General features: G+C 45.1%; 1 protein-coding gene across 1 annotated transcript in view; it reads right to left on the reverse strand.

The window, feature by feature from the left end:
- ADGRB1 (adhesion G protein-coupled receptor B1) overlaps positions 1-12001 on the reverse strand; it is a 398297-nt gene extending 386296 nt beyond the window's left edge. The window contains exon 1 of the mRNA XM_075270037.1: positions 11130-12001. Coding sequence (XP_075126138.1) covers positions 11130-11859 — 730 coding nt within the window. The 5' untranslated portion in view covers positions 11860-12001. The remainder of the gene's footprint in view (positions 1-11129) is intronic.
- Between the last annotated feature and the right edge of the window lie 228 nt (positions 12002-12229).

A 12229-nucleotide genomic window follows, 5' to 3' on the forward strand; every position in this document is an offset into this window, starting at 1 on the left:
AGATTAGGCCAGAAGCAGCTCTGCTCCTATTCTAGTTATAGGCACAGTCCACTATTTAGTGACGACTCTGGGGTACTACGGTACTCGGGGTCCTTGAATATGAGCAGGGCTGCTTCCGGCACCTTCCACAGCAGGTGCTTGATGGCAGCCAGAGCAGTTGTCAGACTGGGTGTCAGACATCGAATACTGATGGTCGTCTATAATGTGGATAGGTCATCAGTTTAAAAATCTCTATATGGGGCTAGGAAACCCCATTAAAGCCTCACTGGGCTGCCAGGGACAAGATTAATGGTGTTCAATCAGCTTCCCTTGCTGAATGAGGTGCCGAAGATGACCGGATATCTGATGCCTAAAATCACCATGAAATGTACCCTTCAGACCATCTTATCCCCTATCCATAGTATAGAAAACACTGTTGGGGCCCAGAAAACCTTTTGACCTGACTAAATTAAGGTCTACTACAAACCTACAAATATGAAAGTGGAAAACTATGGCTGCATTAGGATAATCGAGCTGTTTTACCTCAATTCTGAGGTCACCATGTTGTACCCTTCATGCAACCTTCTTCCTGTGTAAAGAACAATTTTGTTTGCATAAATTAGCATAAATCTGCTCTGTCCGGCACAACTTCCGTAGACTCCAATGGGCTGAAAAGTCACTGTTGACATCATGTGACTCAGTCTAAACCTATGGAGCAGGAAATCGACTATTGAACAATGTAGAGTAGCTGCAGTCCTGAATGTCTATGACTAAGAAGCGGGTTGAGGTCCATTATTGCCCCTTGCAGGCACCTGGTCTTGGCCGCTCTCTCAGGACCCGCTCATTATGAAGCTCCAGTGTTCTTCTGTTCACATCCTCCTTCTCCATAATTAAAATGCACAGAATATGACATCATGCAACTACAGGCGACCTAATTAGGGAAGGAACCTTTCAGGACATCCTGTTGAGGTTCCAGAAGATGACGAAACTTTCAAGATTCCATCAAGTCATCATCCAAGAATGGGTTGGAAACAAGATGCGATTCAAAAGGTTAGAGGAGAACTTACAGGAGCAAAAAGACTATGTACTCCAAGTAGGGGAAGTAGTAGGAGGGAATACTGTCTACTCTGCAATTCAGCAGCCCCCGGAATCTGCAAGGTGCTTAAGAATTACAGATAGTGTCCCCACCACCTTCTAGACAAAGAAACAAAGCAAAAGCTAAGAAGATATAGGATTGTATGGGATAGGGTTGAAATAAGACAAAGCTTCACCAAATATAACCTATGAACCTACTGTGTGGATCCAGAAGAAAGCAGAAATCTCCTACTAAGGTGGATGACAATAACACTGTCACAGTAAAGAACCCGGTGTCTGATAGGGCAGTAATATCTGCTGTGGGGGTTGACACCTTGTACCCAATGATTAGAGTTGGTGTGGTTCAGGCCCCTCAAGAACTTATACAATGAATCGACTATCACAAAATCCTGAGGCAGAGAGTCCCACAGTCCCACTTATGGTTGGCCACCAGTATCAGATTGTCTGGCATCCTTCCATTGAGTAAAGTATTGGGGTGTCCAGGTCTCTTATGAAGTTGTTCAATGCATCAACCATTACAACAATCTGTAGAAGACCAAAGTCTCACTGCTTCTATGGTAAAGCGCTCCATCTATAGTAGACACTGCTATCAGACTGGCACCCTGCTGAGTAAAGTGCCTATGGCACCAACGCACCACTTGAATGTCTCTGTTTACGATACTATGGGAAGAATATGCAAATCTGCCTTCCATGATGTAATTAGGAAGATAGTTGCTGCCTCATTGTTGCAAACCAATAGAGGGCGCTCACTGGAATGTGCAAGCCTGTCTTAAGACAGGATTCCAGTGAAATAACCCAATAATGGCTGCTCCCTTTAGCCTCATGCCCGACCTTCCAAGAGGCCTTTGTTTAGCAATGACGCTGGGATTAATACCAGGTATAGTCTCTCAATCGAGGACAGCTGTTTCGATCTGGTTGGATCTCTTCAGCCCGATGTAGAGAGGACTATAACCTGGTAGAGGTGAGAGGCTTAGACAGGGTTCGGGGGATATTGTCACTCCTTAGGATATTGTCACTCACTCACCACCTATTTGGTGGTCTCTCCCTAAGGAGTGACAATATCCCCCGAACTCTGTTTACGATAGGAAACCAGTATCAGGTTGGTCAAGGTTTAAAACCTGACGCCCAAATGGCTGGTGCAACCCCTTTAATTCCTTGCTGTTTGGTCCTCTTCACAGTCAATAATTGTTGGAGGTCCTAGCATCCTTGAAGGACCCCAAACAAAATAGGTCGGACCAAAAGGTTCTGTATTGTGTAGTATTAATCATAATTCACACGGCACCGTTTCCACTTACAAACCTACTGGCTCTGTGTTTATTAAGACCTGCATGTCAGGTGGGCCCCTCAGATGTCATAGCCCCCTCCTCCAATCAATACTATGTAATACCGCTACCAATTACAAAGTCATCATAGTTAATGGAGTTGCTGTCAGGCCACCACTACTCCATGTTCCCTTCTTGCTTTGTCTATTAAGGTTCTATTACATGTGCTGTTTTCACTCACGTTAAGCCTTGTGCTGTCAGATGGGCCGTTCTGCGGTTTCTTTGGACGGTTGCTATAAAACGTGTGTACTTTTCAAAAAACTGTGAGCAAAAATGTAAATGTGTAAAAACGTCCCAGAGGTTCAGTAACCGGTAAAGGAATAAAGTAAGTGACGTATAATTACTAGAGCTATATGGTAAGGTGAACTTTTGAGACATGGTGCATGATGTCTGCCATTGCTGTTGGGTGGATTGGCCTACAGCCTTGGGTCACAGCCTGGCAGTGCAGGAAGGGGGCAGTGCACTGGTCTATCCCCTGTAGACACTATGTTGCAATGTTGGTGGCTCAACCCAAGTTTCTAGGTTCCAAAAGGGATTGCTAGAATTCACCGGCCAATGAACTCTAGTAACACCTCTGGTGATGTGTCATGTGAGATGTCATTGGCTGGAGAGGATGCAGCACCGGACTAGGATAGGTCCTTAGGTGTCTTGTTTATTTTGTTGTTCTTTTGGTCAGTTCCACTAAAACTTTGACTGGTGGCAGAATTTTTTTTCTACATTTTAATAACATGGACAACATTTGTTGTGTGGAGGAGTTTTATTTCAATTACATATATTATTTTTAATGTATCTGTGTTTTTTTTTTTTTTTTAACATATCATGGTTTTATTAGTCAGATTGACATTACTAAGGTGAGATTTAGTGGTAGCTTCTAAATTGGCAAACTGTTCCCAGCACCTACCACCATCAGGGGTACTGGGAAGAGTCAGATCCAATCCAGTTACCAACCACTTAGTATTGGTCATGTACTGGAGGGCTGCAGACTGGTTTTATAACCCAAAAACAAGGGTTTTCAAACCCTGGCAATGACAAGTTACTGCTGCTTTATTGTATATGGATTATTATTGAAAATGGGGAAGACATTAAAAAAAAAAAAAAGTGTTTTCCTTCATTTTTCATAACCAGTGAGCTAAAGGGGGTAGGGACTATTCTCCAAGGATAGGGCTAGGGTTTATGGGGCCCCTTACCACCCTTGCCCTATAACTACAACCATGAGTGGATTCCTTATCTCTGAAATATTACTTATTCATTGAATCTTTCCTGTAAAATCCATCCCCAGTCCAGGAAAAAGGAGTTTACAGCTACTTATAATACAGTCTTGCAGTTCAGTCTCTGATGTTTTCTTGCACATTGGTAAATTTTGTGTGCGGCTTTTAATCTGCTGCAACAGATGATTTAAGACTAAAAAATACAAGTCTCAAAGTTTGTTCAACTCTTGTCTTATTCCGCAATCAGGGAAAGTGGTTGAACCTCAATCACTTGATGGCATTGATAAATCCAACGTCTGGAGGAGACGCCGAGCGCTCAACACCATTGCGATTCCGCTCACTGCATAACTTAGAGCCATCTCATGATACATAGAGCACTAACCATGAATACATGTAAAGAGTGTAGGATGAACCAGAGCAACTGCAGCCAATGACCTGGCCATAGACACTAGAAGACCCATTCACAGAATTTCCCCAAATAGGTCACATGGGTATCAAGCTGGAAGAGGCCGACTGTAGGACAGGAGAATACAATCTATTACTATCTGTTATCAGCCATGTCAGGAGAGGAGAGGCCGACTGTAGGACAGGGGAATACAATCTATTACTATCTGTTATCAGCCATGTCAGGAGAGGAGAGGCCGACTGTAGGACAGGTGAATACAATCTATTACTATCTGTTATCAGCCATGTCAGGAGAGGAGAGGCCGACTGTAGGACAGGGGAATACAATCTATTACTATCTGTTATCAGCCATGTCAGGAGAGGAGAGGCCGACTGTAGGACAGGGAATACAATCTATTACTATCTGTTATCAGCCATGTCAGGAGGGGAGAGGCCGACTGTAGGACAGGGGAATACAATCTATTACTATCTGTTATCAGCCATGTCAGGAGAGGAGAGGCCGACTGTAGGACAGGGGGATACAGTCTATTACTATCTGTTATCAGCCATGTCAGGAGAGGAGAGGCCGACTGTAGGACAGGGGAATACAATCTATTACTATCTGTTATCAGCCATGTCACAAGAGGAGAGGCCGACTGTAGGACAGGGGAATACAATCTATTACTATCTGTTATCAGCCATGTCAGGAGAGGAGAGGCCGACTGTAGGACAGGGGGATACAGTCTATTACTATCTGTTATCAGCCATGTCAGGAGAGGAGAGGCCGACTGTAGGACAGGGGAATACAATCTATTACTATCTGTTATCAGCCATGTCAGGAGAGGAGAAGCCGACTGTAGGACAGGGGAATACAATCTATTACTATCTGTTATCAGCCATGTCAGGAGAGGAGAGGCCGACTGTAGGACAGGAGAATACAATCTATTACTATCTGTTATCAGCCATGTCAGGAGAGGAGAGGCCGACTGTAGGACAGGGGAATACAATCTATTACTATCTGTTATCAGCCATGTCAGGAGAGGAGAGGCCGACTGTAGGACGGGAATACAATCTATTACTATCTGTTATCAGCCATGTCAGGAGAGGAGAGGCCGACTGTAGGACAGGGGAATACAATCTATTACTATCTGTTATCAGCCATGTCAGGAGAGGAGAGGCCGACTGTAGGACAGGGGAATACAATCTATTACTATCTGTTATCAGCCATGTCACAAGAGGAGAGGCCGACTGTAGGACAGGGGAATACAATCTATTACTATCTGTTATCAGCCATGTCAGGAGAGGAGAGGCCGACTGTAGGACAGGGGGATACAGTCTATTACTATCTGTTATCAGCCATGTCAGGAGAGGAGAGGCCGACTGTAGGACAGGGGAATACAATCTATTACTATCTGTTATCAGCCATGTCAGGAGAGGAGAAGCCGACTGTAGGACAGGGGAATACAATCTATTACTATCTGTTATCAGCCATGTCAGGAGAGGAGAGGCCGACTGTAGGACAGGAGAATACAATCTATTACTATCTGTTATCAGCCATGTCAGGAGAGGAGAGGCCGACTGTAGGACAGGGGAATACAATCTATTACTATCTGTTATCAGCCATGTCAGGAGAGGAGAGGCCGACTGTAGGACGGGAATACAATCTATTACTATCTGTTATCAGCCATGTCAGGAGAGGAGAGGCCGACTGTAGGACAGGGGAATACAATCTATTACTATCTTTTATCAGCCATGTCAGGAGAGGAGAGGCCGACTGTAGGACAGGAGAATACAATCTATTACTATCTGTCATCAGCCATGTCAGGAGAGGAGAGGCCGACTGTAGGACAGGAGAATACAATCTATTACTATCTGTTATCAGCCATGTCAGGAGAGGAGAGGCCGACTGTAGGACAGGAGAATACAATCTATTACTATCTGTTATCAGCCATGTCAGGAGAGGAGAGGCCGACTGTAGGACAGGAGAATACAATCTATTACTATCTGTCATCAGCCATGTCAGGAGAGGAGAGGCCGACTGTAGGACAGGAGAATACAATCTATTACTATCTGTTATCAGCCATGTCAGGAGAGGCCGACTGTAGGACAGGAGAATACAATCTATTACTATCTGTCATCAGCCATGTCAGGAGAGGAGAGGCCGACTGTAGGACAGGAGAATACAATCTATTACTATCTGTTATCAGCCATGTCAGGAGAGGCCGACTGTAGGACAGGAGAATACAATCTATTACTATCTGTCATCAGCCATGTCAGGAGAGGAGAGGCCGACTGTAGGACAGGAGAATAAAATCTATTACTATCTGTTATCAGCCATGTCAGGAGAGGAGAGGCCGACTGTAAAACCGGAGAATACAATCTATTACTATCTGTTATCAGCCATGTCAGGAGAGGAGAGGCCGACTGTAGGACAGGGGAATACAATCTATTACTATCTGTTATCAGCCATGTCAGGAGAGGAGAGGCCGACTGTAGGACAGGGGAATACAATCTATTACTATCTGTTATCAGCCATGTCAGGAGAGGAGAGGCCGACTGTAGGACAGGGGAATACAATCTATTACTATCTGTTATCAGCCATGTCAGGAGAGGAGAGGCCGACTGTAGGACAGAAGAATACAATCTATTACTATCTGTTATCAGCCATGTCAGGAGAGGAGAGGCCGACTGTAGGACAGGGGAATACAATCGATTACTATCTGTTATCAGCCATGTCAGGAGAGGAGAGGCCGACTGTAGGACAGGAGAATACAATCTATTACTATCTGTTATCAGCCATGTCAGGAGAGGCCGACTGTAGGACAGGAGAATACAATCTATTACTATCTGTTATCAGCCATGTCAGGAGAGGCCGACTGTAGGACAGGAGAATACAATCTATTACTATCTGTTATCAGCCATGTCAGGAGAGGAGAGGCCGACTGTAGGACAGGAGAATACAATCTATTTTTATCTGTTATCAGCCATGTCAGGAGGGGAGAGGCCGACTGTAGGACAGGAGAATACAATCTATTACTATCTGTTATCAGCCATGAGAGAAGAGACCGACTGTAGGACAGGGGAATACAATCTATTACTATCTGTTATCAGCCATGTCAGGAGAGGAGAGGCCGACTGTAGGACAGGGGAATACAATCTATTACTATCTTTTATCAGCCATGTCAGGAGAGGAGAGGCCGACTGTAGGACAGGAGAATACAATCTATTACTATCTGTCATCAGCCATGTCAGGAGAGGAGAGGCCGACTGTAGGACAGGAGAATAAAATCTATTACTATCTGTTATCAGCCATGTCAGGAGAGGAGAGGCCGACTGTAGGACAGGGGAATACAATCTTTTACAATCTGTTATCAGCCATGTCAGAAGGGGAGAGGCCGACTGTAGGACAGGAGAATACAATCTATTACTATCTGTCATCAGCCATGTCAGGAGAGGAGAGGCCGACTGTAGGACAGGGGAATACAATCTATTACTATCTGTTATCAGCCATGTCAGGAGAGGAGAGGCTGACTGTAGGACAGGGGAATACAATCTATTACTATCTGTTATCAGCCATGTCAGGAGAGGAGAGGCCGACTGTAGGACAGGGGAATACAATCTTTTACTATCTGTTATCAGCCATGTCAGGAGAGGAGAGGCCGACTGTAGGACAGGGGAATACAATCTATTACTATCTGTTATCAGCCATGTCAGGAGAGGAGAGGCCGACTGTAGGACAGGAGAATACAATCTATTACTATCTGTTATCAGCCATGTCAGGAGAGGCCGACTGTAGGACAGGAGAATACAATCTATTACTATCTGTCATCAGCCATGTCAGGAGAGGCCGACTGTAGGACAGGAGAATACAATCTATTACTATCTGTTATCAGCCATGTCAGGAGAGGCCGACTGTAGGACAGGAGAATACAATCTATTACTATCTGTCATCAGCCATGTCAGGAGAGGAGAGGCCGACTGTAGGACAGGGGAATACAATCTATTACTATCTGTTATCAGCCATGTCAGGAGAGGAGAGGCCGACTGTAGGACAGGAGAATACAATCTATTACTATCTGTTATCAGCCATGTCATGAGAGGAGAGGCCGACTGTAGGACAGGAGAATACAATCTATTACTATCTGTTATCAGCCATGTCAGGAGAGGAGAGGCCGACTGTAGGACAGGAGAATACAATCTATTTTTATCTGTTATCAGCCATGTCAGGAGGGGAGAGGCCGACTGTAGGACAGGAGAATACAATCTATTACTATCTGTTATCAGCCATGTCAGGAGAGGAGAGGCCGACTGTAGGACAGGGGAATACAATCTATTACTATCTGTTATCAGCCATGTCAGGAGAGGAGAGGCCGACTGTAGGACAGGGGAATACAATCTATTGCTATCTGTTATCAGCCATGTCAGGAGGGGAGAGGCCAACTGTAGGACAGGAGAATACAATCTATTACTATCTGTAATCAGCCATGTCAGGAGAGGAGAGGCTGACTGTAGGACAGGGGAATACAATCTATTACTATCTGTTATCAGCCATGTCAGGAGAGGAGAGGCCGACTGTAGGACAGGAGAATACAATCTATTACTATCTGTTATCAGCCATGTCAGGAGAGGAGAGGCTGACTGTAGGACAGGAGAATACAATCTATTACTATCTGTTATCAGCCATGTCAGGAGGGGAGAGGCCGACTGTAGGACAGGAGAATACAATCTATTACTATCTGTTATCAGCCATGTCAGGAGGGGAGAGGCCGACTGTAGGACAGGGGAATACAATCTATTACTATCTGTTATCAGCCATGTCAGGAGAGGAGAGGCCGACTGTAGGACAGGAGAATACAATCTATTACTATCTGTTATCAGCCATGTCAGGAGAGGAGAGGCCGACTGTAGGACAGGGGAATACAATCTATTACTATCTGTTATCAGCCATGTCAGGAGAGGAGAGGCCGACTGTAGGACAGGGGAATACAATCTATTACTATCTGTTATCAGCCATGTCAGGAGAGGAGAGGCCGACTGTAGGACAGGAGAATACAATCTATTACTATCTGTTATCAGCTATGTCAGGAGAGGAGAGGCCGACTGTAGGACAGGAGAATACAATCTATTACTAACTGTTATCAGCCATGTCAGGAGAGGAGAGGCCGACTGTAGGACAGGGGAATACAATCTATTACTATCTGTTATCAGCCATGTCAGGAGAGGAGAGGCCGACTGTAGGACAGGGGAATACAATCTATTACTATCTGTTATCAGCCATGTCAGGAGAGGAGAGGCCGACTGTAGGACAGGGGAATACAATCTACTGTTCAATTAATGTCTGTACAGTACAGTGAAGGCTTTTACATAGCAGAATACAACCAGCGTGTTTTCCCTGTTTCAACTGTGACTTAAGACCTTTTTCTTGTTATTTCAAGTGGAAAATGTGAGGAGGCCTCATGTACAATCCCAGGGGGTGACAGAGTCAAGTAAGTGACAGCGCCACCGCTACTACCTGCCCAACGATGACAGCATCTCATGTTCAGGATTTACAGCCATGGAGAATGGACAGAATGGACAGAGAAGATTTCACCCCAGGACAGCACAAGGGGGTTATTTGTCATTCTGAACGAAAGTGGATGTACATTAAAGATACATCCGAGATGAATATGTCATTTAATTCTCTGGGATTGCATTTGCTGCAGTCCTATGTAACACCACAGATAACACAGTGATAACTCTCTATATACAGGTAATGTAGTAGATGTCACCGGCAGTCCTATGTAACACCACAGATAACACAGTGATAACTCTCTGAGTACAGGTAATGTAGTAGATGTCACCGGCAGTCCTATGTAACACCACAGATAACACAGTGATAACTCTCTATATACAGGTAATGTAGTAGATGTCACCGGCAGTCCCATGTAACACCACAGATAACACAGTGATAACTCTCTATATACAGGTAATGTAGTAGATGTCACCGGCAGTCCTATGTAACACACAGATAACACAGTGATAACTCTCTGAGTACAGGTAATGTAGTAGATGTCACCGGCAGTCCTATGTAACACACAGGTAACACAGTGATAACTCTCTGAGTACAGGTAATGTAGTAGATGTCACCGGCAGTCCTATGTAACACCACAGATAACACAGTGATAACTCTCTATATACAGGTAATGTAGTAGATGTCACCGGCAGTCCTATGTAACACCACAGATAACACAGTGATAACTCTCTATATACAGGTAATGTAGTAGATGTCACCGGCAGTCCCATGTAACACCACAGATAACACAGTGATAACTCTCTATATACAGGTAATGTAGTAGATATCAAAAAATACATTGGGATAGTATGATGTGATGTACTAAATGATAACCTCAGTTCTTCTGTATGAAATACATTTTGTTCTATATCATTTATATATAAAACCATAGATATGGTGCCGAGTGACAAACCCAGCTCTCCAACATCCATAAGTAGATATTATAATACCAAAGTACACACTCAGCACTGCTACATCAGTACATAAAAGCATAGAAAACAATTTGTGTTCAATTACAAACTTAGCCGCGATACCGTGAGATGAGACCTTGTATAATATTCTGTTACCTCTCAGCTTGTGCACTACATTTATATGTAAAACCACAGAAAACACATTGTAATACCACTACACAATGTGGCCGATGACAGGCTCAGAACTGCTATATCTACATGGAAAAGCTAATACATAATACATTGTGCCAGACAACTAACACAGCACCGCTACATCTCCATGTAAAATATCACTACACATTGTGCCAGACTCTGCACCACTACAATGATATATAATGCTACAAATAATATATGGAAATATTAGCAACCTATTGTAACATCATTACACATTGTGCCAAATGACAAACTCAGCCCTCGTACATGTCCATGTAAAATCATATATAACACATTGCAGTATTACAACACATTGTACCAGAATGCTGTGCTACATCCATTTGCTCTACAATAAATAACATATTGCAATATGACTACACACTATACAAATGACAAGCTCAGCACCGCTACATCTGCACGGGTAAAACATTGTGACAAACCCCCCACTGCCTACAGAAAACTTTCCCGCCCCACGTCACTCACTCACCTTGCACCTCTCCGGCGCTGCTCATGCAGTTCTCCAGGTAAATCCCGTCCTTGTAGCAGTCGCCCCTCTTCTTGGTGACCCCCGGGGGGTCATTGCTGGACTGGACGTCCCCGTCATGGCAGGAGCAGGGCGTCTGCATGATCCCGCAGGGGTGGAAGGTGCTGCTGCTGCTCAGACAGGTGTCCAGCCACTTGCACAGCATCTGGCAGGCAGCTTTCCGGGGGTTGCGGTTCCCCAAGACCAGATATTCCAGGGTGAAATCCGTCTCCTGCGGCTGGGACGTCTTCCATTGGAGCTGGGGGTCTTCCTTCCTGGGGGGCGTCTGCCGCATCTGTAGGAACTGCTTGTTGGACTGCAGGAAGGCGTACTGGACCGAGCTGTCGCACAGTTTCAAGACCTCATCGAAACTCTCCATCCCCAAGTACGTCCGTGTGGACTCCAGGAAAGAGTCAAACTGCGAGGTGCGGATCTGCTGGTGGTCGCATATACCCGCCGGCTTGGATACCTTCACGTACAGGGTGTATCTCCTGGGGTCAGGGTTCTGGATAATCCAGGCGCACAAAGAATTGTTCAAAGGGAAGAGAGACAAAGAGGAGAAATATCCATAGAATTCCCCTTGGACTTGTGTCGTACAAGAATTGAGTCCCAAGTCAAGGCTGGCGGCGGCCGGGGAGAGCAGGAAAAGTGGCAATATGAAAAGCAAGTTGTGGGGGGATCCAGGGCTCCTCATCCTAGGTCTCTGCTCCTCTGGAATCCAAAGTAATTGTCAGGCAGGGGCCAGATCTCGGACATAACAGGTGGAGCAGGAGCAGGAGCAGTTTATGAGGCTCGGGGAAAATCAATCCAGCCTTGGTCTGCTTGTCTCAGGCGCCCCCTGGTGGCCGCTCAAAGGAACCTAGGAAGGAAAAAAGAGATACAATAAGACGTTAACTCTTCACCAGACTGCAATAATGTAACGTTCTGAGAAGCTGCGGCATCTTAACCATACTGGGAGGAAAGAAAGTCACACGTCACAGAAGGTAAAACAAATCACAGGCACCGATCCTTAACCGCCTCGGCGCCAGACGTAATCCCCTTACTAGGGCGATGGAAGAGAACGA

This window comes from Leptodactylus fuscus, chromosome 4 (assembly GCF_031893055.1).
Source record: "Leptodactylus fuscus isolate aLepFus1 chromosome 4, aLepFus1.hap2, whole genome shotgun sequence".
NCBI lineage: Eukaryota > Metazoa > Chordata > Amphibia > Anura > Leptodactylidae > Leptodactylus > Leptodactylus fuscus.